This window comes from Carassius gibelio, chromosome A7 (assembly GCF_023724105.1).
Source record: "Carassius gibelio isolate Cgi1373 ecotype wild population from Czech Republic chromosome A7, carGib1.2-hapl.c, whole genome shotgun sequence".
Taxonomy (NCBI): domain Eukaryota; kingdom Metazoa; phylum Chordata; class Actinopteri; order Cypriniformes; family Cyprinidae; genus Carassius; species Carassius gibelio.
In genome coordinates this window covers 8843000-8867969 of record NC_068377.1, presented here as the reverse complement: position 1 = coordinate 8867969, position 24970 = coordinate 8843000, and the positions used below count along the sequence as shown (strand labels likewise).

At 42.3% G+C, this 24970-nt stretch overlaps 1 protein-coding gene across 1 annotated transcript in view; it reads left to right on the top strand.

Annotated features, from left to right (window-relative positions):
• Nucleotides 1–24970, top strand: part of LOC128016586 (cadherin-15-like) — a 29429-nt gene that overhangs the window by 4309 nt on the left and 150 nt on the right. Inside the window, exons 2-14 of the mRNA XM_052601214.1 lie at nt 7161–7325; nt 7704–7859; nt 8162–8306; nt 8957–9138; nt 9246–9374; nt 9483–9662; nt 9822–10060; nt 11102–11244; nt 11382–11615; nt 21184–21423; nt 21561–21706; nt 22679–22873; nt 23400–24970. The exon at nt 23400–24970 is cut by the window's right edge and continues 150 nt beyond it. Coding sequence (XP_052457174.1) covers nt 7161–7325; nt 7704–7859; nt 8162–8306; nt 8957–9138; nt 9246–9374; nt 9483–9662; nt 9822–10060; nt 11102–11244; nt 11382–11615; nt 21184–21423; nt 21561–21706; nt 22679–22873; nt 23400–23600 — 2355 coding nt within the window. The 3' untranslated portion in view covers nt 23601–24970. The remainder of the gene's footprint in view (nt 1–7160; nt 7326–7703; nt 7860–8161; nt 8307–8956; nt 9139–9245; nt 9375–9482; nt 9663–9821; nt 10061–11101; nt 11245–11381; nt 11616–21183; nt 21424–21560; nt 21707–22678; nt 22874–23399) is intronic.

Sequence of the window (24970 nt, the reverse complement as noted above, 5' to 3'; positions counted from 1 at the left end):
AGATTAGTGCTTCCATTGAGCAAAAGTTTTCACACACAGCACACATTGCTCAGGAGAGATAATGGAGATCTCACTTGAGTCTCATTCAAGCATTTCTCTCAGAGTTTTATTTAAAACTGATTTACAAGAAACAAAAATGGACGAATTTGAGTGCATATTAAATTTAATCAGATTTGATTACAGCCTTCGGCATTTAGTCAAATCTGAACAGTTTTTTAAACATTGTTGAGAGAGAGATTTGAGATTAAGAGAAAGCAGTATTCATTTACTCTAATTTAATCAATTAGTCCATTTAATCTAATTTCTTCTCATTTGTGGAAACAAATGTTAAATCTCTCCAGGTGGACAGTAGGAAGTTCAGAAAAGAATGCACAGACTAAAAAGCACTCATGCATGTCCTAAATGAGGTGAGGAAGTAAGTTAGCAGACCCACATAAATGCTGCATGGGTTATTGATAAGAGAAGTAACCAAATGTGCAGCTCTGTTTAAGATATCAAGAGACCTCCTATAAATGCCACCCAGAAAACTGACTACCCACCAACAGGACTGAATCCCAACAACCCAGTCAACTGTAATGTAAAAACTGACTTTTGTTTGGAAACTGTGTTCTGAAATACAAGAGTAAGCAACTTATTTAGTACTGCACTAGCAGAATGGAGAATTCAGGCTGCTCTAAGATTAGTGTGCTCTAACAGGGTCTGTGCATGCCTGTGATGTCCAGCATTCTGCATGGGCTGCTCAGAGGAGTGCCATCCGGAAACATGCTCTGCCACTGCGCCCATGAGGAAATCAAAGAACTATGACAGCCATTGCTGCTATTTAAGATTTGCATATGATTATGAATTATTGTTGCATTCTTAAATAAGATGTTTTTAGTATAAGTCTTAGTAATTTGTCATACAGGATACAAAATTAATACTTAGTGTCAAATGCGCATAAAAAAAACAAAAAAACAAAAAAACAAAAAAAAAAAAAAAATATATATATATATATATATATATATATATATATATATATATATATATATAAGTTTTGTCTTTTTTTAAGGAATTGCATCATAATACATCAGAATTTAAAACTGATAGTTTGTACATAATTTAATAATAAAAAAAATTGGATAAAGTAAACGAATAAGCATAAACAACAAAAAATGCACTTGTGAAAAAGAAGTACAATTTTGCATACCAGTTGCGTTCGTGCCATGACGGATTTGCTATTTACATGGCGGAATTTGGCAAGCGCAAAGAGATGAAAACACTATAATTTGCTGTTATACTCCATATAACTCCATATACAAGCGAAAAAATTAGCCTTTTTTTGCACAGGCCTATCTAAAGGGTTAATGGTCCCACCTAGTGATCAACTGTAAAAAATATATATTTTTTTTACCTCTTCCCAAAAGGGAAAACCACAAACAATCAAGAATGCATGATTTTATGGTGTGATGGCTTTGCAACCAAAAAATTTCGTTATAATGGAAGTCAATGGGGCAAAAACAACCACAGACCATAAATGTGAGAGAAAAAAAAATTAATCTAATGCTGCACAAAAATTAACAATGCATCAAAGTCAATGTGGTTACTAATCTTTGACATGGCCAAGACTGTGATAAAAGGTAAAAAAAAAAAAATATCCAGACCACAATCACTTTATTATAATGAAAATATGTAATTTTGTGTGTTTTTCCCCCAAATCAGTGACATCATTTATGAACTTGGTAATTAAAGAGTTAAAATCTTGGATTTAAAAAAAAAAAAAACATTTGGTAGTTTGATCAGGACTAGGGTTGATTAAAATAGATTTATGCAAAAAAAACAATTAGAAAAAATAAATATATATTTATTTGAAACATTTTTTACAGCAGTTTAATTTAGTGGATGTTTTCATCCACTAACATGACGAAAGGGTAGTGGGTAGAACATTTTCCCAAAATATGTGTCAAAATAATATGTCACCAAAAACCATTCCCTTTGCTGAAACAGAGAAAGTTATGGCCAAAATAGTGGACGAAAACGTCCCCAACAACGCACAAGGAATTAACACGTGAATTAACGTACTCGGTTACAAACGTAACCTCGGTTCCCTGAGATACGGAACGAGTACTGCGTGTGGGGAAAAGCTTTTTTCAATAACGCAGTGCAACTGCACTGCCATTGGTTTAATCTGTAAACTTTTTTAAATCAATGACAGCGCTGCGTAGCTGCGCGAGCCTGTGGCGATGCAGCGCGCCAAAGCCCGCCAAAATGGGCGGGGCGAATGGCTATATAAGCAGGCAATCGCCAGAGGAAATCAGGTCATACGACTGAAGCGACGACACTGAACCCGCAGCCTCGTGGCACGGCATATAACGCAGTACTCGTTCCGTATCTCAGGGAACCGAGGTTACGTTCGTAACCGAGTACGTTCCCTTTTGATACTTCACTCATACTGCGTATGGGGAACGAATTCAACCGCGCCGTGCCACGGTAGGGAACGACAAGACTTAACTTGAACACCCTGGGGTCCAGAGGATAAGTGAGAAGGCCGGAGCCATCGAACCCTTGACGCTACACTGCTAAGAGGGAGCTAGCTCCCTGGAGGTGGTATGATGACAGAGTCTGCTAGAGGCCGTCGTATCAAACCGAAAGAACCCGAGCATGCAAGGTCGGGATATCCAAGTTATAGAACCTGACAAAAGTGGACGGCGAGGACCAGCCGGCCGCCTCACAGATGTCCTTGATAGAGACACCACTAGACCAGGCCCATGAAGAGGCCATCCCTCTAGTAGAGTGGGCTCTTACTCCTATGGGGCACTCAAGGCCCATAGAGGAGTAACATAGAGCGATAGCTTCAACTATCCAACGCGAGAGGCGTTGCTTTGAGAACGAAGACCCTTTGGTGCGGCCACCAAAGCAGACAAAAAGCTGGTCAGATTGCCTGAACGGCTGCGACTGCTCAATGTAAATCCTCAAAGCCCTCACTGGGCAGAGTAAATCCAGCTCTCGCTCACCTGACAACGGAGGCAGAGCTGAGAGGGAAATTACCTGTGCTCTGAATGGCGTCGAGAGCACTTTAGGTACGTAGCCATGCCTGGGTTTTAAAATGACCTTAGAGTCATTGAGCCCAAACTCAAGGCATGCAGGGCTCACCGAGAGGGCCTGCAAATCGCCAACATGCTTGACCGATGCTAGAGCAAGTAGCAGAGCAGTTTTGAACGTTAGGGGCCGAAGGTCAGCTGACCACAGCGGTTCAAAGGGAGGTCCTTTGAGTGCTCCAAGGACCGTGTGAAGGTCCCAAGTGGGAACGGTGAGAGGACGTGGGGGCTTCAACCGCCTAGCACCTCTCAGGAACTGCACAATGAGGCTGTTTCGACCCACTGATTGGCCAGCAATAGGAGCATGAAATGCTGCAATGGCTACTACGTAAACCTTGAGTGTGGAAGGGGTGAGACCCTTTTCTAGACGCTCCTGGAGAAATGACAGTATCGGAGATACATCACACTCAACAGGGTCTTTGTTTTGTGCTAAGCACCAGTCAACAAAGACTGACCATTTTTGGGCATAGAGGCGTCTTGTAAACGGGGCTCTTGCCTGAGCAATGGTGTGTAGCACGTCCCCGGGGAGGCTCAGAGGCTCCCATCGAGGGACCATACATGCAGAGCCCAGAGTTCTGGCTGTGGATGCCAGATTGTCCTGTTCGCCTGAGAGAGGAGGTCCCGCCTCAGGGGGATCGGCCATGGGGCTTTCATGGAAAGCCTGAAAAGCTCAGAGGACCAAACTTGGGTCCTCCAGAGTGGGGCCACTAGGAGGACTCTGTGTCTGTCTTCCCTGACTCGTCTGATGACCTGAGGGATCAGAGCGATCGGGGGGAAAGCATAAAGAAGGAGGCTGGGCCAGTTGTGGGCCAGCGCATCTGTTTCCTTTGAAAAATAAGTTGGGCAATGAGAGTTGCTTTCTGAGGTGAAGAGGTCGACCTCTGCCTTCCCGAAAATCTCCCAGATTTTGAGAACCGTCTGGGGATGGAGCATCCACTCGTCCGAGGGGACATTGCTCCGTGAAAGCATGTCTGCTCCCAGATTCGTCTTGCCAGGTATGTGTGTCGCCTCGAGCGATCGCAACCTGGGTAATGCCCATTCCAAGAGGCGCTTTGCCAGTGCGCAGAGGCGGCTGGACGAAAGGCCGCCTTGGTGATTTATGTAGGACACCACTGTCATGCTGTCCGACTGGACTAGGATGTGGCGCCCTTCCAGGATTGCCTGAAAGGATTGAAGGGCTCATTCTACTGCCAGCATCTCGAGGCAGTTGATATGGAGATGGCTTTCTTCATGTGACCACGAGCCGAAGGCTGGTCTGCTTGCCCCAGTCTCTCCATGCGGTGGAGGTGGAGCACTTGGGCAGGAAGTGTCGCATGGCTTGGGACGACTTCTGTGCTGCAGTGAAGCGTTCTGTGAATCCCTCTACAGCTGGTCCAAAGAGGCCGCATGGAGAGACTGGGGCATCAAGAAAAGCCACTTTGTCGCTCTCCTTGATCTCTGTTAGGTTGAGCCAGAGGTGGCGCTCCAGCACAACCAGGTTGGCCATGGATCGTCCGATGGCCTGGGCCGTGGCTTTCGTGGCGCGCAGGGCCAAATCAGTGGCGCTGTGTAGGTCGCGAAAAGCAGGTTCACTAGAGCTAGACTCATCCAGGGAACGGAGAAGCTTACCCTGGAACACCTGCAATATGGCCATGGTGTGCAGAGATGAAGCGGCTTGGCCCGCAGAAGTGTAGGCCCTGCCAGCCATGGCAGAGGTCGTCCTGCAGGGCTTGGAAGGAAGGGCTCTCTTATTTTCCACCCCACAGCCACGGGGGGACAGAGGTGAGCAGCCACGGCCTCGTCCAGGGGCGGCAATTGCTCATAGCCCTTCTCCTGAGAGCCGTCTACTGAGCTGAGAGCTGCAGAGGAAGTGCGTAGGCGGGCCGAGTAGGGGGAGCGCCAAGACTTTGTCAGCTCATCATGAACCTCAGGGAAGAACGGGGCAGATCGCTGGCGGGGGGCCTCGCGGCGTCCTGGCAGGTACCACTCGTCCAGCCTGCTGCGTGTCGGCTCTTCAGGGGGGGCCCATTCCAGATGGAGTTCCTCAACGGCCTTGGAGAGGATGCGGAGAAGCTCGGCATCCATCCCAGCTCTGGCGTCGCGAGGGGCGGGATTGCTTTCATGAAAGAAAGCAATCCACGAGCGCAGAGAGGCGAGACTCATGCTTTCACAAAAGCAGCATGAAGTCTCAGTGAGTGCAGCCTCAGCATGGGGTTTACCCAGGCAGAAAACACACTCACCATGGCCGTTGTCATCATGCAGAGGGGCTCTGCATGTGCCACAGCTGTGGCGCGGCATGGCCGCCGCCGTTAAAACGGCATTAGAAACGCTCTTTTAGAGCGGTGAAAACCGCTGGAAAAAGCTATTTTACGATCGCCGGATGGCGGCAGGAGATCGCTGAGAAGCGGCCGGAAGCGGGAAGCGGGCGGACCGAGAGCGGCGCTGAGAGCGGCTGTCTGCAAGAATGCCGGCGCTGCAGGTGGTCGGCGGTCTCAGCTGGTCCGCTGCGGTGCCTCTTTGACGGTGAGAGCTCGTTCCAGGCGAAGGCGTTCAGCAAAGATCCAGCGAAGTGAAGTCGTCGCTGAAGGAGTAAGATCTGATTTCCTCTGGCGATTGCCTGCTTATATAGCCATTCGCCCCGCCCATTTTGGCAGGCTTTGGCGCGCTGCATCGCCACAGGCTCGCGCAGCTACGCAGTGCTGTCATTGGTTTAAAAAAGTTTACAGATTAAACCAATGGCAGTGCAGTTGCACTGCGTTATTGAAAAAAGGCTTCAGTATCGAGGAAAAAGGAGCTTTTCCCCATACGCAGTATGAGTGAAGTATCGAAAGGGAACTGAATTAACACGTAATTTCAGCAAAACATCACCCGTTGAACACCTCAGTTTAATCAGTGTGTTTAAGTCAGTGTATTCCTGCTTGTCCCGTAGGTGATCTGCTCGCACGCTTTCACTTCGCGCACGAGCAGATTGGTTTCTTCGCTTGAGAAGCGGTCAGCTTTTCCGCCAACAAATACCGGCATGTAAATAGCGATCCGCTATGGCGCGAGCGCATCTCGCTTGTAAAGGGAGTGGGAGATGACACTCTGATTGGTGTATTGAACGTTACGCCTATTACTTATTAAGAGAATAGGGACAACCCATTCCAAAAATGCGCCCCGGCGCACAGACCGTTTTTCTGTCGTTAAAATAACAAAAGTGGATTTGGACATGCCCTGAGTGCACCTGCGCCGTGCGCTTTACACTTTGCATTTAGTTAGTTAAAATAGGACCCTTAATCACGTTAACTGCAATTAAATTAAATTAATTATAGTTTTAATTTATTTTGAATGAATATCAGTGCAGTCATTAGACCTCAATATATGATCTTGTATATGTTTGTCAATGAAAAAAGAGGGGAGAGAGAGTAACAAGAAATGTAAGTTAGGTTCACTCCACCCCTTCAAGCGCTTTGAAGCTGGACCAGTTAAGTCACTTAAAATGAAGAATTAAGAACTGCAGCTGTACAATAAGATGAAGAACAAGTATTAACATATGGATTTTCAATCAAGAACAATCATCCAAATTAATGTGGGAAGGTTTTCCCTCAGTAAACCCCTAGTGGTTTGTGGTTTGTGTTTTTTTTTTACATGTCCACACATCAAAGTAAGTGTAGGCCTACTTAAGTGTATGTGTGAAATTAAAGTGTACTCTTATTAAGTCCACTTAAGTGGCCTTTTATTTTATTAATATTATATTATCTACAAATACTTTTTTTGTGGAAATATTCCATATATTAAATATAAAATAAGTTAGAAGTGCATGTTCAATACAATTAAGCACTACGTTTCCATAAGGGAATGCTGGATTAAATACAATTAAAATGCATCATTTAATGCATAATGTATAAATGTATAAAAACACTGACTTGCAAAATACCTAAGACAGAATGCAGAGGTACTTTTGAGTACTTTTAATGAAGAAAACATCAGCCAGCAGGGGCATTATTTTTTTAAGTTTAGTGACATTACTGGCATATAAATTATTCAGATGTCGAAGACTGCTGTGGATTGTGTGCATGTCACTGAAGAGCATCCAGATGCAGTACTGCTTCATGTGTTTTGTTGCAGGTCAGCAGCAGTGGTCAGGTAACACAGAGCGATCTGAACCCAGCTGTGCTGCACCCATGGAGACACAGGAGCTCAGGGCCACAGGTCAGGGTCAAGAGAGACTGGATCATTCCACCAATCCGAGTATCAGAAAACAGCAAGCAGCTCCCTGAAGATCTGGTCCAGGTAAACAAACAGCTCACTAGTAGTTGCTCAATATAGATCTGAAAAAGAAAGTGTAAAAGACGTTTCACTAGATTATTGAAGCTAGAGGCATTTTTTTATGAATATAACTATCCAATGGTATAATTTGAATTTTTATGAGAGTCATATTATTCTGGTTTAGTCATTGTAGTTTGTTCTGGTTTAAAACAAAGCTCTCGCAAAGAACAACATTTTTAAAATGTATGCAATTCAGCAAAGTAATAGAGAAAAGAACAAGGCCCTGTGTGTAACACACACATGGTAATTGATAGTTTGTAAAACATGAAATGTATCCTCACACTCTGAGTAGATTAGCTGTTTAACATGCGGCTGTAACATGTTCCATGTCCGCTCTCACAGATCAAATCAGACAAGATCTTCACCGGGGAGGTGATATACATGCTGGAGGGACCCGGGGTTGACCAGGACCCCAAAGGGCTCTTTGAAATTGATAAAAAAACAGGATGGATCAAGAGCAAAATGCCACTGGACAGGGAAAAACACAAGAGTTTTAAGGTGAATGTTTGCTGAAGTCATGTGCAGAGGGAAGCAAAAGTCTTAAGGCCACAGTAGAAATAGAAAGCTTCTATTTGCATTTTTTGTTCCTAATTAAATAACTATGACCAAGAAATTGTGCATATTAATATCCATTATTTGATATTTAAATATTTTCACAATTCTCATAGTATTTTTTAGTGTTTCCAGATTTACAGTATGAGTTTATGAGCCCCACAGTAGAGGTCACAGATAAGAGACTCAAACGTGAAGCTTGATGAATTATGATATTGCTGAATAACTTATATGTGTAATATCCTCAGCTCAAAGCTTTTGCACTGTCCCCAAGTGGAGAGAGACTGGAAAGTCCCACCACCATTGAAATCTACGTTTTAGATCAGAATGACCACAGGCCTGAATTTACCCAGAAGGAGTTCATCGGCACTATCCCTGAATTCTCTGTTCCAGGTAAGACATGTACAACAGAATTTCAAAACTTATTTTAAGAAATAAAATAAATATTTTAATATAGAAAAGAAACACAATCACATCAACGCAATGAATAGTTCATCCAAAAAAGGAAAACCTTAATTTCCATCAAACCATGTTTCAGTTATTTAGCAAAATGTCTAGGCTGTTCTATTCTATGTTCCACACTGCATGTTCAAAATACATCCAAGAACCAATGAATTTTATGCACAATGTCTTGTTATTTGGTGTCGAGTGCACTGTATATATGGTTGAAAGCAAACAAAGACATTACTGCATACCATAAATGTTTCATGATCTCACCAAGAGGACATGATTATTTTTGTATTTAACAAGATTTTGTTGTATTCCTCACACAAAGCTATCATAGTGATTTAGAAGACTTGGAATATTACACAAGTCGTACAGATCACTTTTATATCACATTATGGTAATACCTTTGTCCTTTTTAGAACTTGGCGGTCAGGGTCACCATCCACTTTCATAGCATGGCAATTCTGTTAAACATTTTTTTCATATTCTACAGAAATGTGAGGGAATGTGGAGGAAATGTGATCTCTTTAAGTCAGGCCGCCAGTGTACACAAAACATAAGTACCATAAACTTTTTGTGTGGTTCTCTGTCATCAGGAACTTCAGTGATGCAGGTTACAGCGATAGATTCTGATGATCCAATGACAGAAAACGCTGCTCTGAGCTACTTCATTGTTGGACAAGAGAGCATCCCTCCTAACAGCATTAACAAGACCATGTTTGGCATTAATAACAAAACTGGAGTCATCTACACTCGAGATGTGGGACTAGACAGAGATGTGGGTTATTTCTCTCTTAAATGTCTTAAATAAACAGCATACACATAAAAATACTGATTTCAGAGTCCGAAGAAAGAAAGCAGTGACATGCCTTGATGCGTTGTCAGGTGGTGCAGTCCTTCAGGCTGACTCTGCAGGTGGCTGACATGTCTGGAATGGGCCTAACCTCCACCGGTCGTGCCATCATTCACATCTCTGATATTAACAACCATGCTCCGAAATTCCACCCTACCGCGGTATGTAAAAAAACAAAAAACAAAACCCTGAAACATGCACAGGTTGTGATGTTCGCTTGACTACTTGATCATTGTTTTCTGAGCTCTTGATCCAATTCTGTGATGCAGTACAACATGAATGCAATGGAGAACAAGTACATTGCGGAGTTGGGCAGGGTCAATGCGACAGATAAGGACCAGAAAGGTGGCGATAACTGGAGGATTAAGTACACCATCGTAAATCCTTCAGGGCACTTTGCCATCCGCACAGACCCAGTTTCCAACCAAGGAATAATTTCTGTGGTTAAGGTGAGATTACTGCCACAAATGTGGTAAACTAAAGACTGAGGCCATAGGACTACCAAAATCAGTTACTGGCCATTCTCAGCTGGTAAACCAAGCCATGTGATTGTGTTTCTTATTATTTGTATACTACATTTCAAATACAACATTTCTACTCTCTTGCAGCCACTAGACTATGAATCCCAGGCAGAGTACCAGCTCATTGTCAAAGCAGAGAATGAAGTCAGGCTTAAAGCACCATACGAACAAGTACACAGTGCTACAGTCACTGTCAGAGTGATGAATGAAAACGAGGCCCCAGTCTTCCATAAAAACCCCATTAAAGTGACTGTTGCAGAGTCCATTGTTCCCGGGACTGTCCTGGTCTCAGATATTGCTCATGATCCAGACAATGCCAAGCTAAGGTGAGGCTCACTTATCTGTACCATCATTCCTCACGCTCTTTTATACTGGACAGCACAATGAAGCTGTGTAGGAGATGTTCTTGGATCAACATCCTTTGTTAGTCCGGGAACAGTATTCTTATCAAGCAATCATGCGCAAAACCCTGTCCTTGTCCAAGCTTGACCATAACCTCGACCATAACCTACCCATTAAATCTTTGTTGATTGATTGATTGATAAAGTGATATTATTATTATTTTATTTATTGTGCATCGCAATGGACATCAGGTCTTGAAAGATTTCAGCAAGAACCTCATTGATTAGTTGCATCAGAAATTTAAGAATTTTGTGGAAGTTTTTCAAAGCTAAAATAAAGAGCCACATATTGTAATGTTAATGTTTTATAAACATTGATGTTAATTAATTCATTAATTTCATTTATGTCTTCAAAGTGACCATCAGTGAATTTTTCATTGGTTTTACTGAAAAACAGCCATAGTGGATATGAGATCAATGAATACACAGATAAAAAACACAAACACTCACATCCACTCCACATACACACTGATGCCTTGGTGCTATAATGCAGACACAATCATCTATTCATCAAAACAACCAGCAAGTACACATAAACACTTTCACATATACGCAAAGAAATTTACAGATATACTCAGTTTCACCCATTTCAACCAGCAAAAAGGATCAAACAAGCTTTTTTGAGACTTCATATCATCTTACCCTTTTTCTAAATTATTATTGCATTGTTCATTCTTAAAGTATGTGGGGTTTTTTTTTCAAAATCTTAAACACTAGTTCAACACTAGTACACAAACTCTATTTCATAAGTATGGTTAAAATATGAGGATACATTATGTTGCTTTACTCCTGGCCTCCTGGCCTAAGTGCATTCTATTCATATCACACTTATATTTTAAAGTGTTTTAATTCTGTAAAAAGCTCTTCATTTTTATAAGCGAATGCTTACTTACATTAATTCTAATGTACTGTATGTTCTAAACTTTGTGTGTACATACCTACTTAGATTTGTGAAATTTTGTTCAGGTTTGAAATCATTCAGGATCCTGAGAACTGGCTTGCTATTAACCACGGAACTGGACAAATCACAGCCAGGAGATCCTTCAATATCCGGTCTCCCCACGTCAGGAACAATATTTACTCTGCAATTGTGAAAGTCATAGATCAGGGTGAGCACCTCAGACCTAAAGGCCAAAATAATAACAGCAGAATAAAACTATTGATACTGGGACCATACTGTCACAAAACCAGTGTGGCTTTGTATGAATACAAATGGTAATAATTCATATGATAACTCTCTTTACAGATGCTGGTGGAATCTCTGCAACAGCTACAGTGGAGGTCAGTCTGTGGGAGACCAATGATTACCCACCGGTGCTGATACCCTTGAGTGGGACTGTGTGCAGTGACAGGGACAGAGATAAACTGGGCCTTCTGCTTAGCGCTGTGGATGAGGACATGTCCCCTCAAGCTGACCCTTTCACTTTTTACATTGCTGATCAAAATGTGGCTGTCAACTGGACCATCATAACTCTTAACGGTAAAACATTAACATAGACATGCATTAATTTTTATATATTTGTATCCTGCTGAAAGCCATCTTAAATTAGTATAAAAGTTCATGCGGGGCCTGGTAGGTCTGGGTGCTGGTTTGGTGCAGGTACACCTGATGTCCTAGCATATCCATAGTGAGCTAATGAAGACAGTTAAACAGCATGGTTTTTCAGGTGGACCTGGTCAATCAAGCCTTGGATAATCAAACTAGTTAAGAAGCCAAGTGCGGAATCAGACTGGTTTATCCTGGTTTATTACTTGTCAAAATTATGTTTTATTGGTAAAACCTACTTGTTTAAGCTGGTTAAACAAGAAATATTGGTGATTAAGGAAGTTAAGAATACTTTTAAGGAATTAATTTTACATTATACATCAGTGAAATATTTAATCAAACACACCTGAGCGAACTGATCAAAGTCTTCAGGATTACAAGAAAGGCGGGTGAGTTTCATCAAGGTTGGAGCTAACCTCTACAGGACAGTGGACCCCAAGTGCCAGAGATGAGAATCCTTGTTTTGAGTGTACCTGTAGCTCAATTGGTAGAGCATTGTGCTATCAAGAGCAAGGTTGGGGTTTCGATTCCCCGGGAACACATGATAGGTAAAAATTGATAGCCTGAATGCACTGTAAGTCGCTATAGATAAAAGTGTCTGTGTTTTTAATTTAATTTTGTTTTAAAACAAGGGTTGCCCACCCTGCTCCTGGAAGGCAACCATCCTGCAGAATTTAACACTAACTTTGATCAAACTCACCTGCCTATACAGTAGTGAAAAAAATGATTAGAACACGACATTATTAGATTTTCATCAGCTAAAATATACTTTTAAGTCAGTTATTTCTATCTTTTGCTGTAGTGTGACAGATTTACTCTGTCTCAGTTTGATCTGTTTCTTCATATAATTCCAGACAGACTGGATGACGGTGAGATCAGATCTCTGTGTGGAGCACTGGCTGTTGTCAGACTCCTTGTGCAAACAAAAATCTCACTAGATTGTTACAATTAATGGCAAAATGAATGTTTGCAAATGTAAACTGATATTTCCAACTGGCACACTACAACAGAAGAGAGAAATAGCAATTTTTTTAGCTGGTGAAAATACTAGTTTTTAATAATCTTGAACTTCTAAATCTAATAAACTTAAACTTCCAATAATTTTGGCCACCACTAACTTTTAACAATCCTAAAGACCTTGATTGGCTTGAGATTTATTTGAATAGAGTTGGAGTAAAACTTTGCAGGAGAATGACCCTAGTTTTAGAGCAAGGGTAGCAAACCTGGCTCCTTGAAGGCTACCATCCTGCAGAGATTAGCTTCAACCCTAATCAAAAATATCTGAACTTAATAAAGGTGTTCAGAATTCCTTGCAAATGCTGTTTTATAACAAAGTTCGGGAGGAACAGTCGCAGTTCATTAACCTGATTAACACAAGTGGAGACCAATCAGTAATCAACTCATGACAAGGCATAAATAACAGCAGAACCTATCTCTGTTCATTGACGGTTTTCAGCATCCCGGTTCGCGCTGTCCGTCATCTTATCACAGACGAAATTTTCCTTCCAACAAGGAGATCCATACCGGCGATTTCTCAGATCTGCTACTTTGCTGACCATGATCATTAAACACGGCCGTTGAGCACCATCAAACGTCATCGCGACAGCTGCTCTTCTTGCCAAGCCACACGTCGTGGCCAATAGACCGTGCAAAGTTCAAGCTCGCCTCGCTTGACACCACAATTGATCCGATCAAGACCGGGCTCTCTTTGAGCGCTGGAATCGCAGCACCAGCAGGCATTCAACCAGCCCGCTCCTCAGTTCTTACCGCAGCAAGCCTCTTTCACTTCCCGCAGCGGCTCAGCCTTTCACCGCGGCTTTTTCCGGCCGAGGCGCAGTTTGAGGCCGCCTCCTGCGTCATAAATCAATACATTTTCAGATGAAGACGGTAAATACAGGTTTGCGGCCAGAAGTAGTGCGAGAGCCGCGTGGAGTTCCGATCACATATGTATGTGGAAATTCAGATCCAAATTGAGCCTCGGATGCGTTCAAATATTTAAACTTCTGCGACCAGGCCGTGTGCAAACGCCCGACGGGATGTGATCTTTCGGTGCGAGGTCAGAATTACCTATATTTTGTTAACCTTGACATTATTCTTCAACATAATTTATGTAAAATGATGGTTCATAATAATTATGGCAGAAATAATTATTAAACCATTATTTACGTGATTAGCCCCACAAAACCTACTGTTTTTATTTAGGGGGTAATCTGATTTGTGACGATGTATTCATACATTATACATTCTATTCATTCAAATTATTAACTTTACCATGGTGAACATGTCAAGGTAACAGTTAGGGCTACTGCACGACCAGTTTGAAAGTTAAGCACGCCTGCCGCGAGAGGGAGAAATGCGACAATCGTGTACAAATGTCGCGTGCTGTGGAAAGGAGGCTTAAAGTTCGTTAAATCAGGCCATGAGGTAGTCATCATCCACACTGAAATGTCCAAAGATATTATCTGCCTTCCCGTGCATGTTTAAACCTCACTGAGGTTTTACAGACAAGTTTCATGCAATTATTCTGGCAGGACCAATTTTCTTGGGGACATATTTCACCATCTACTGGCGTGATCATTATACCCTCGTTTTGCCGCAGGACAGCAGTGTGAGTAAATTCTGAGTTTTTCTAGGACCGTAATATGAAAGCATGCAAGTAAATATCTTTAGAACTGCTTGTAAGTGAATAGCACATAATTGCAATTAACGTTATTGCCATAATCATGTCTGTTGGTATGTTTTACAGACATAATGATTTTCATTGCATAATGATTCTCATAGTTTTCAGAAGCCTCTGTTTCCACAGTCTATACTACAACGTGAAACCAGTGTTCCAGATGTATCCATTAGTGCTAGTGATGTGTCGTTCGTAAACGAATCGTTCTTTTTGAACGAATCTTTTAGGTGAACGAATCTTTTAGGCGAACAATTCGTTCATGTTATCCACGGACTCATATTTCTCGTTCAGTAAAGTTCCTCCCTTCATAGCAGCGCGGCGCTTTAAGCAGCGCATGCGCAGCTCAGTGAACCGGGTAACAACCGTTCATCCTGTCAAAGAATTACTCAACATCGAGCCGATAGCCTTCGAGTATGAGATGTGACAGAGTATGTGATTTGTTGAATGTAGTAACGAATACGCCCTTCAATGAACGAGTTTCATATGAGTCTGAACTAGATCTAGAGATCTTATCGTTCGTGAGTGAAATGACTGAACTGGCACACTTGTCATTCGTAGTGGTGGAAATTATGATTCTTTCTAGTGATTCGTTCATTTTCAGTTCGTTCACCAAAATGATTCGTTCAGAATCGTTCACTGATTCGTTCAGTGACCATTTCTTCGTATTACACAAAATAAGCCAGCAGATGGCAAAAAAAAGTGTATTATGTTGTTATGTATTAAGTCAACGAACGTATTCACTTGTTGCAAAAACTGATCTGGCTTTATTAAAATGTGTGTATAATCGCATTCAATATATAAAGTCTAATTAAGTTGTTCAGATGAACAAAGCACAAGGTTTTCTTGCCTAAATAGCATTTTAATTGTTTGGTCAGACAGTTTGTATATTATATATTCACATTCATCAATCGTGGATTAAACGTGGAGTTGCTAAATATCAAAACAAGCGTATGTGCACAATACAGTACTCATAACTGCGCTTTGCATTTTTGCGAGATTGACATGCTAAATGGCAGACTGACCCGGTTTACTCTCATTCATTTCGTTCACGAACGAGATAAGCTATGTACCAGTTCATTTCATTCACGAACGACATGTATCCGTTCATTCAGCTCGTTCATGAATGACATGTGTGCCAGTTCAGTCATTTCATTCACGAACGAGATTTTCTAAATCATTCAACTAATGCACGAACGACATGTGCTTTGCCGATTGAGAAACGTGATTGGTAAACGGTTTGCCAGAATATACCCTGACCATCAGGTCAGTCATTTCATTCACGAACGAGATGTATCATTCAACTCGTGCACGAACGACATGTGTGCCAGTTCAGTCATTTCATTCACGAACGATATGTATCAGCTCATTCAACTCATTCACGAACGACATGGGTAACAGTTCAGTCATTTCGTTCACGAACGATAAGATCTCTAGATCTAGTTCAGACTCATATGAAACTCGTTCATTGAAGGGCGTATTCGTTCACTACATTCAACAAATCAAATACTCTGTCACATCTCATACTCGAAGGCTATTGGCTCGAGGTTGAGTAATTCTTTGACAGGATGAAACCGTTGTTACCCGGTTCACTGAGCTGCGCATGCGCTGCTTATAGCGCCGCGCTGCTGTGGAGGGAGGAACTTCACTGAACGAGAAATATGAGTCAGTGGATTACGTGAACGAGAACGATTCGTTCACCTAAGAGATTCGTTCAAAAAGAACGATTCGTTCACGAACGACACATCACTAGTCATTCGTGAACGAACTGAATGAACGGATACACGTCGTTTGTGAATTAAATGAACTGGCACATAGCTTATCTTGTTCGCGAACATTTGAATTAGAGTAAACTGGGTTAATCTGCTATTTTAGCATGTCAATCTCGAAAATGCAAAGCGCAGTTATAGGTACAGTACTGTGCACATACGCTCGTCTTGATATTAGCAACTCCACGTTTAATCCATAGACCGTAAAAGAAAGGTTAATCCCCGATTTATGGATGTGAATATATAATATACAAACTGTCTGACCAAACAATTAAAATGCTAATTAGGCAAGAAACCCCGTGCTTTGTTCATCTGAACAACTCAATTAGACTTCCTATATCGAACACGATTATACACACATTTTAATAAAGCCAGATCAGTTTTTATAACAAGTGAATGCGTTCGTTGACGTAAGACATAACACATAATACACTCTTTTGCCACCTGCTGGCATATTCTGTGTAAAACGAAGAAATGATCTCTGAACTAATCATTTTGGTGAATGAACCGAAAATGAACGAATCTCTAGAAAGAATCATAATTTCCACCACTAATTAGTGCTGCAACGACGTGTCGACGTCATCGTTTACGTCGACTACAAAATGCGTGCAATGCGTGGACGCATCACACTGTTTACATCTCGCATAATGGCATACGGCGAATGAAGAAGTTGCATTCTATCACAAACAGAGACCACTGTTATTAAAAGTATGAGAATACTTTAAACAGAGGACAAATAAAACGTCTCTTTGTTCCCTTTGCAAAACCGTTATGGTGTACCACGGCAGCACAACTGCGATGAGCGAGCACCTCAGAGGAACATCTAGGCGCTCTCCGGTGTCTCCATGCAATTTAACTGGTTACCCTGTGATCTGGTGACCAACTTCCTAGTTCAGGTCTGATATTCTTGCGCTGCGGCATCCTGAAAAGTTGAGATGTTTCCAACTCGATGCGGTGCGGACGCGCCTGAGAAGAAGGAAGAAAAAAAAAAAAAAAGGGGGTGATAGGTGACCGGCCCCTTAAAAGACAGCGCGCCACGAGACAACAGTCACAAACCACCGAGCTACCCAGAATCAGCTCCAGATCTCTGGAAACCATGGTAAACCTTGCAGAACCATGACAACATTCTATGGTCATGATGCTAAAAAACATTTCATGACGTCTCAGACAACGGTAAATTTATTGCTACCGAGGTTTAATTATAAACGCTGTCATAAACTCATATTTACAATAGTAAAATAATTTTTGCCTCTTATTTTATACTGCAAAAAAAAAAAAAAAAAAAAAAACTTCCTCCACATTGGTTGAAAATGAACAAAGGTTGAAAATGTTACTAACCTGTCTACTCTTCCCACAGTCAAGGAGGGGGAATCAGGGCCCAGTGGTTAGAGAGTGGACTCCTAACCCTAGGGATGTGGGTTTCGAGCCACGGCCCGGCCATGCCATGACTGAGGTGTCCTTGAGCAGGGCACCGAACCCCCAGCTGCTCCCTGGGCGCCGCAGCATAAATGGTTGCCCACTGCTCCGGGTGTGCGTTCACGGTGTGTGCGCGTTCACTGCCGTGTGTGCACTTGGATGGGTTAAATGCAGAGCTGCTTCCACAGGAGCCTTTTCCATATCTCCCCATTGCCGCAGCAGTGCCTGCTCCCGCAGGAGCCTTTTCCGTATCTCCTCACTGCCGCAGCAGTGTCTGCTCCCGCAGGAGCCTTTTTCGTATCTCCTCACTGCCGCAGCAGTGTCTGCTCCCGCAAGAGCCCCTTTCGTATCTCCTCACTGCCGCAGCAGTGTCTGCTCCCGCAGGAGCCCCTTTCGTATCTCCTCACTGCCGCAGCAGTGTCTGCTCCCGCAGGAGCCTTTTCTTTACCTCCCCCATATATTAAAAAAAAAAAAAAAAAAAAGTCATCATGTTAAGCCATTTCACTGAAATAAGCTGTTCAGTTTTCACAATAAGCGACGTGAATTTCAACAAGGGTTTATGATCAGCTTCGATGCCCCACATTCCCAGTCGCATTAGCCTCTGCATAATACGCTGTTTTCAAACATAAAAAAAAAAATAAAAAAATAAAAAAATAAATAAATAAATAAAAAAAAAATAAAAAAAAAAAAAAAAATTTAATTTAAAAGTCTCTCTTGTTTCCACTTTCCGTCCAGCGAGCACCAATCTCTCAGCGGACGCAGTAAATATTTATTTTGTTTCCACTGTCCGTCCAGCGAGCACCAGTCTCTCAACGGACGCAGTAAATATTTATCCGTTTCCACTGTCCGTCCAGCGAGCACCAGTCTCTCAACGGACGCAGTAAATATTCATCCGTTTCCACTGCCCGTCCAGCGAGCACGAGTCTCCCAGCGGACGCAGTAAATATTTATTCGTTTCCACTGTCCGTCCAGCGAGCACCAGTCTCTCAGCGGACGCAGTAAATATTTGTTTGTTTCCACTGTCCGTCCAGCGAGCACGAGTCTCTCAGCGGACGCAGTATATATTTATTCGTTTCCACTGCCCGTCCAGCGAGCACGAGTCTCTCAGCGGACGCAGTAAATATTTATTCGTTTCCACTGTCCGTCCAGCGAGCACCAGTCTCTCAGCGGACGCAGTAAATATTTATTCGTTTCCACTGTCCGTCCAGCGAGCACGAGTCTCTCAGCGGACGCAGTAAATATTTATTCGTTTCCACTGTCCGTCCAGCGAGCACCAGTCTCTCAGCGGACGCAGTAAATATTTATTCGTTTCCACTGTCCGTCCAGCGAGCACCAGTCTCTCAGCGGACGCAGTAAATATTTATTCGTTTCCACTGTCCGTCCAGCGAGCACGAGTCTCTCAGCGGACGCAGTAAATATTTATTTGTTTCCACTGTCCGTCCAGCGAGCACCAGTCTCTCAGCGGACGCAGTAAATATTTATTTGTTTCCACTGTCCGTCCAGCGAGCACCAGTCTCTCAGCGGACGCAGTAAATATTTATTTGTTTCCACTGTCCGTCCAGCGAGCACGAGTCTCTCAGCGGACGCAGTAAATATTTATCCGTTTCCACTGCCCTTCCAGCGAGCACGAGTCTCTCAGAGGACGCAGTAAATATTTATCCGTTTCCACTGCCCTTCCAGCGAGCACGAGTCTCTCAGAGGACGCAGTAAATAGTTATCCGTTTCCACTGCCCTTCCAGCGAGCACGAGTCTCTCAGAGGACGCAGTAAATAGTTATTCGTTTCCACTGTCCGTCCAGCGAGCACCAGTCTCTCAGCGGACGCAGTAAATATTTATTCGTTTCCACTGTCCGTCCAGCGAGCACGAGTCTCTCAGCGGACGCAGTAAATATTTATTCGTTTCCACTGTCCGTCCAGCGAGCACGAGTCTCTCAGCGGACGCAGTAAATATTTATTCGTTTCCACTGTCCGTCCAGCGAGCACGAGTTTCTCAGCGGACGCAGTAAATATTTATTTGTTTCCACTGTCCGTCCAGCGAGCACCAGTCTCTCAGCGGACGCAGTAAATATTTATTCGTTTCCACTGTCCGTCCAGCGAGCACCAGTCTCTCAGCGGACGCAGTAAATATTTATTTGTTTCCACTGTCCGTCCAGCGAGCACCAGTCTCTCAGCGGACGCAGTAAATATTTATTCATTCCACTGTCCGTCCAGCGAGCCTCAGTCTCCCAGTGGACGCAGAAATACCTATTTGTCTCCTCTATCAGTCGGCGAGCACTAGTCTCACAGCGGACCCAATAACATCTATTTTTCCACTGTTTGTCCAGCGAGCACTAGTCTCCCAGCGGACGCAGAAATATCCATTGATTTCCCTGTCCGTCCAGTGAGCACCAGTCTCTCAGTGGATGCAGTAATTATCTAATTCCTTCTACCTGTCCATTGGGCCTCAGTCTCCAAGGGGACACCGTAAATACATATTTTTCCTCTGCCTGTCCAGCGAGCACTAGTCTCTCAGCGGACGCAGTATGCATCCATCTCTTCCTGTTCTTCGTCCAGCAAGCCCAGTCTTCCAGCGGACGCAGGGACATAATTCGTCTCCCATATCTGTCCAGCGAGCCTCAGTCTCCCAGCGGACGCAGTAATATCTATTGGTTTCCTCTGTCTGTCCAACGAGCACTAGTGTCTCAGCGGACGCAGTAAATACCTATTCATTCCTCTACCCGTCCAGCGAGCCTCAGTCTCCCAGTGGACGCAGTATGCTTCCATCTCTTTCTGTTCTTCATCCAGCGAGCCAGTCTTCCAGTGAATGCAGGAATATAATTTGTTTCCTCTATCTGTCCAGCGAGCCTCAGCCTCCCAGCAGATACATTACGCATCTAGTCAATATATCATTACACCTCGCAGGCAGACGGTGGAGCCCGTCTTCCCGACATCGTAACCGCTTCTTCCTCAACTATTAACCAACAGGACCTGCCTGCTCCTCTACTTCTGCCAGAGGCAATGTGAGATCTCCTGGTCAAACGACCATACTTCTAAAAACGTCAGCCCGCCAAATCTCTGAGTTTTGGGGGGTTCGTAGTCCGGCGGCTGTCCTTTTGCTCTCTTGTTTTTGGGGGGAGTACTCTGGGTTCGGGCCACATCCCGAGCTCGGAGCCCTCCACCCGGACAGCACGCCAAATACGCATAAACTTACGGTATTAATATACGTAGATGTGAACTCGTGAAATGCTGTTTTATAACAAAGTTCGGGAGGAACAGTCGCAGTTCATTAACCTGATTAACACAAGTGGAGACCAATCAGTAATCAACTCATGACAAGGCATAAATAACAGCAGAACCTATCTCTGTTCATTGACGGTTTTCAGCATCCCTCCTCCACCCCATTTCTCCTCACTTATAGATCCATCTACTCTTACCACAACCGGGGGGAGTACTCTGGGTTCGGGCCACATCCCGAGCTCGGAGCCCTCCACCCGGACAGCACGCCAAATACGCATAAACTTACGGTATTAATATACGTAGATGTGAACTCGTGAAATAACAGGCAGGTGTGTTGGAGCAAGATTTGAACTGAAGTCTTCAGGAGGATAGGCAGACCTCTGCTAAGACTTTGTTTTGCTTCTGTCTCTTTTCATGTATGTTACCAGAGACTCATGGGGTTCTCCAGCCACTGATAGACATAGAGAAAGGGGAATTCTCTATTCCTGTGGTCGTATCAGACTCTGGCTCTCCTTCACTTTCCTCTAACGCTCTGGTCAACGTGACTGTTTGTCCCTGTGACAGTTTCGGTGACTGCAAGAGCTACTCCGCAGCCATCTTTGGAACCAAAATGGGAATAAGCTTCATTGCCCTTATGATAATTATGGGATGCATTGTTCTTCTGTTGTGTAAGTAAACACTACATCTATATACTATATTTAACCCCTTTTTCTATATCCAAGTGCATATGCAGCAGCTGAAGTATGTTGGTGGTAGATATACTTGAAATTCCTCATAATAAAGCTTGTTTTTTGTGTGTTTTCAGTGCTGCTTGTTCTTGCTGTGGCGGTGAAGGGCTGCAGAAGGCAGAACATTAGAAAAGGAAGAGGTCTGCTGGTCGGAGCATCTGACGATGACATCCGAGACAATGTCTTTCACTATGATGAGCAGGGAGGAGGAGAAGAGGATGAAGTGAGAGCAATGACACGACATTTAATACATTTTACATGTAGATGCACTGTATTTCAACCTAGTAATTTTAAGAATGTGAATATTTAAAATAGATATTATGCAAAGACCATGCAATACCGTAGATAAGAGCTGCAAGATAAACATACTACAATTTCTGCAGTAAACAGTACATTTACATTGCACTGAATGCACAAATTCGGTAAATAAACACTGCAGAATACTCATATGACCTCCTGCATATGTCAAAATGTGCAGCATACAACACACCAAAGATATTTTACACACCGCTGGATTTATTTAATTTTCCTGAGATAAGTTGAAACTACTCTTCTAAATGATACGGCTACATGGTGTGGTGAGCTCAAATGCAGTAAGCAGCAGTATTCCATTCATCATGGGATGAGCACTGAACATAGCTCCTGTCTGAGTCACAGACTTTGATTTATCCTGGGGATTTCCCTCATATGACACATGGATCCTACAGCAGCCTGATCGACTGGACAGATGTATAGGGCCTTCTGTCCCACCAAATCAGGGTGTTTTGGATGTTTGTTGGATTTATATCTGCTTTGAGGTACTGATGTATTGTTTGTTAGGATAGGACAATATTTGGCAGAGATACAACTATTTGAAAATCTTGAATCTGAGGGTGCAAAACCCCCCCCTTTTTTTTTTCTTTTTTTTTTAGAAAATCGCCTTTAGAGTTGTCCAAATGAAGTCTTTAACAATACATATTACTAATAATAATAAATATGTGATACACTTAAAGTAGGAATTTTAAAAAGTATCTTCATGAAACATAATATTTAATTAGGTCCTAATTATTTTTGGCAAAAAAGTATAGTTTTTACCCATACAGTGTATTTTTGCCTATTGCTCTAAATATACCTGTGTGACTTATGACTGGTTTTGTGGTCCAGGGTCACAAATGGTAAACTTCCTGAAATCCCTAAAGCTGTTTCTTTCCAATAGGATGCATTCAATATTGATTTTCTGAGGAACCCAAGTGACATGGTCCCTGCCCCAACCTCATTTTTCCCAAAAGACTGCAGTCTGCCCAGAGGAAAACAACCTCTAAGGAAAGATGCACCCTATAACCTGCCTTCTCCTAGATATCCACGCAAACCCCCCGGAGACCCCACTGACATCGAAGATTTCATCAATGTTGTAAGTGAGGTTTCTTTAAAAAAAAATACGATTCATTCTGGAATATTTGTGGGTAATTTCATTAAATGTCCATAACATTCACTTAGAAAAGGTAGATTTTTCAAGGAGTTTTATTTTCTTAAAGTACTGAGGTGTTTACCACTCAAGACATTTGGGAAACCATATTCCAATATATTCCATTATCTTAATCTTCTATTCGCAGTCTTAAATATGTAATAACATAGGCCAAGTTTTAGTTATTTATGATAACTAATACTCATTAAGTGCAATTTTAACTCTGTCAAAGTTTGGAATTTATTTTAACAAATTGAATCGCTAAAGCAGTAAATTCTAATGTCATTCAAGTCAAGTAGTAATTTGGGGAAATGGGAAATATTAAACTTTATTTGACCATTAAAACTGAATCAAGATGAATGTACACACATTCTCTGAAATTCTGATGAGAAACTACATTTCCTTTGCAATGAACAATGAAAATCAAATGCACTTTTTGATCATTTTCACTTTTTCGGCTTCACCCCAACAGGGCCTGGATGCTGCTGACAATGACCCGAACGTCCCGCCATACGATACAGCTCTGATCTATGATTACGAGGGCGATGGGTCGGTAGCAGGCAGTCTTAGCTCTATCGCTTCCATGGGCTCAGACGGTGACCAGGACTATGACTACCTCAATGACTGGGGACCACGCTTTAAAAAACTGGCTAACATGTACGACCCACGTTAGCTACCAGACTGATTCTCATACATGCATGCCCGTCAAAACTCTCTGCAAACCAAATGTCCTATCTTCAATATGAGAGTGCTCATGATGTAAGGATGAAAGGGGCAGTTTATGTTTTTGATAATGTAGATAAATGGAGGTCTCGGTCTATTCCCTTGTGATATGTTTAATGGTCATCAGTGTCAGAGAGACTGCACACACACGGTCTTTTTCCTTTCTCTCATGGATCACTGAACTATTTCAACATGCTGATGTGACAGGTGCTTATTGAGAAAGCACCAACTGGAGGGAAGAAGCATGTGTTTGTGCATACTGATTAGACATGGTACAAGAGATGCTTTGTTCATAAAACATATCATGTTCTTTAGGGATTATTTTAGCTGATGACCAATGCTGAGTTTCACTGAGCATGTGGGGTGAACAGGTAGAATAATTCACCCTAAACAGAAAATAGTACTCATGAATACTCATTTACTTATATAACGTCACTGTGAGCCCATATGACTTTCTTTAATCTATCGAACACAGAAGGATGTTTTATATGTCGGTGAACTTCAAAGCTGCTCTTGTTTTATTTTTTATAATAATAATAAAAAAAGAAGATATTGTCATATATATGTCATAAATCAAGTTGCACAGTGTCAGGACACTGGTTATAGCATATAACTGATGAAAGTGTAAGCACCAATGAGATTAAACTTAGATTTTTTTTAAAAGCACGTTCAAGTCAATACAGGTGACTGGAATGCTAATGTATGGTAATCAATGGATAAAAAGATAGTGAAAAGTAATTTGTGGCATGTAAATATCCCTCATGTCTTCCAAAGCTGCCACATTCTTATCTGTTCCTCAAAAAACAAAAACAAAAAAAAATCATCACAGAGTATTTGGAACAAGTCATATTTTATGAGTACTTTTGGTTCATTTATTTGTCCTTTTTGACATGAGCTTGGTGACACATGATTACTATGTCCTTTAGTTGATTGGAAAACAGCAGCACAGAAATTCTTCAACATATATCCTTGTGTTTCAGTGGAGGAAAGTCATATTCCTAAAAAAAAAAAAAAAAGCATTGTTTAATATCTATTTTTAAGACAGATTGACCGATAACCGATTTTTTTAACTTGAGGTCTTTTGATCAATTGTTCTTATTGCTTTAATTTTATACATCTTGTGTACTATATGTGCTTGTAATACTTTTCTTTGTTTGCCTGCAGTTAACATCAGTACATACATCCAAGACATTTAAAGAGCCTTAAGATTTTGAATAATTATAATTTTCATATGCAGCCTATTAACACAGTTTGCCAAAATGATGATGCTTCAAATGTATATATTTTTAGCTTTCCATCAGGAACACAAGTTTTTCCTAA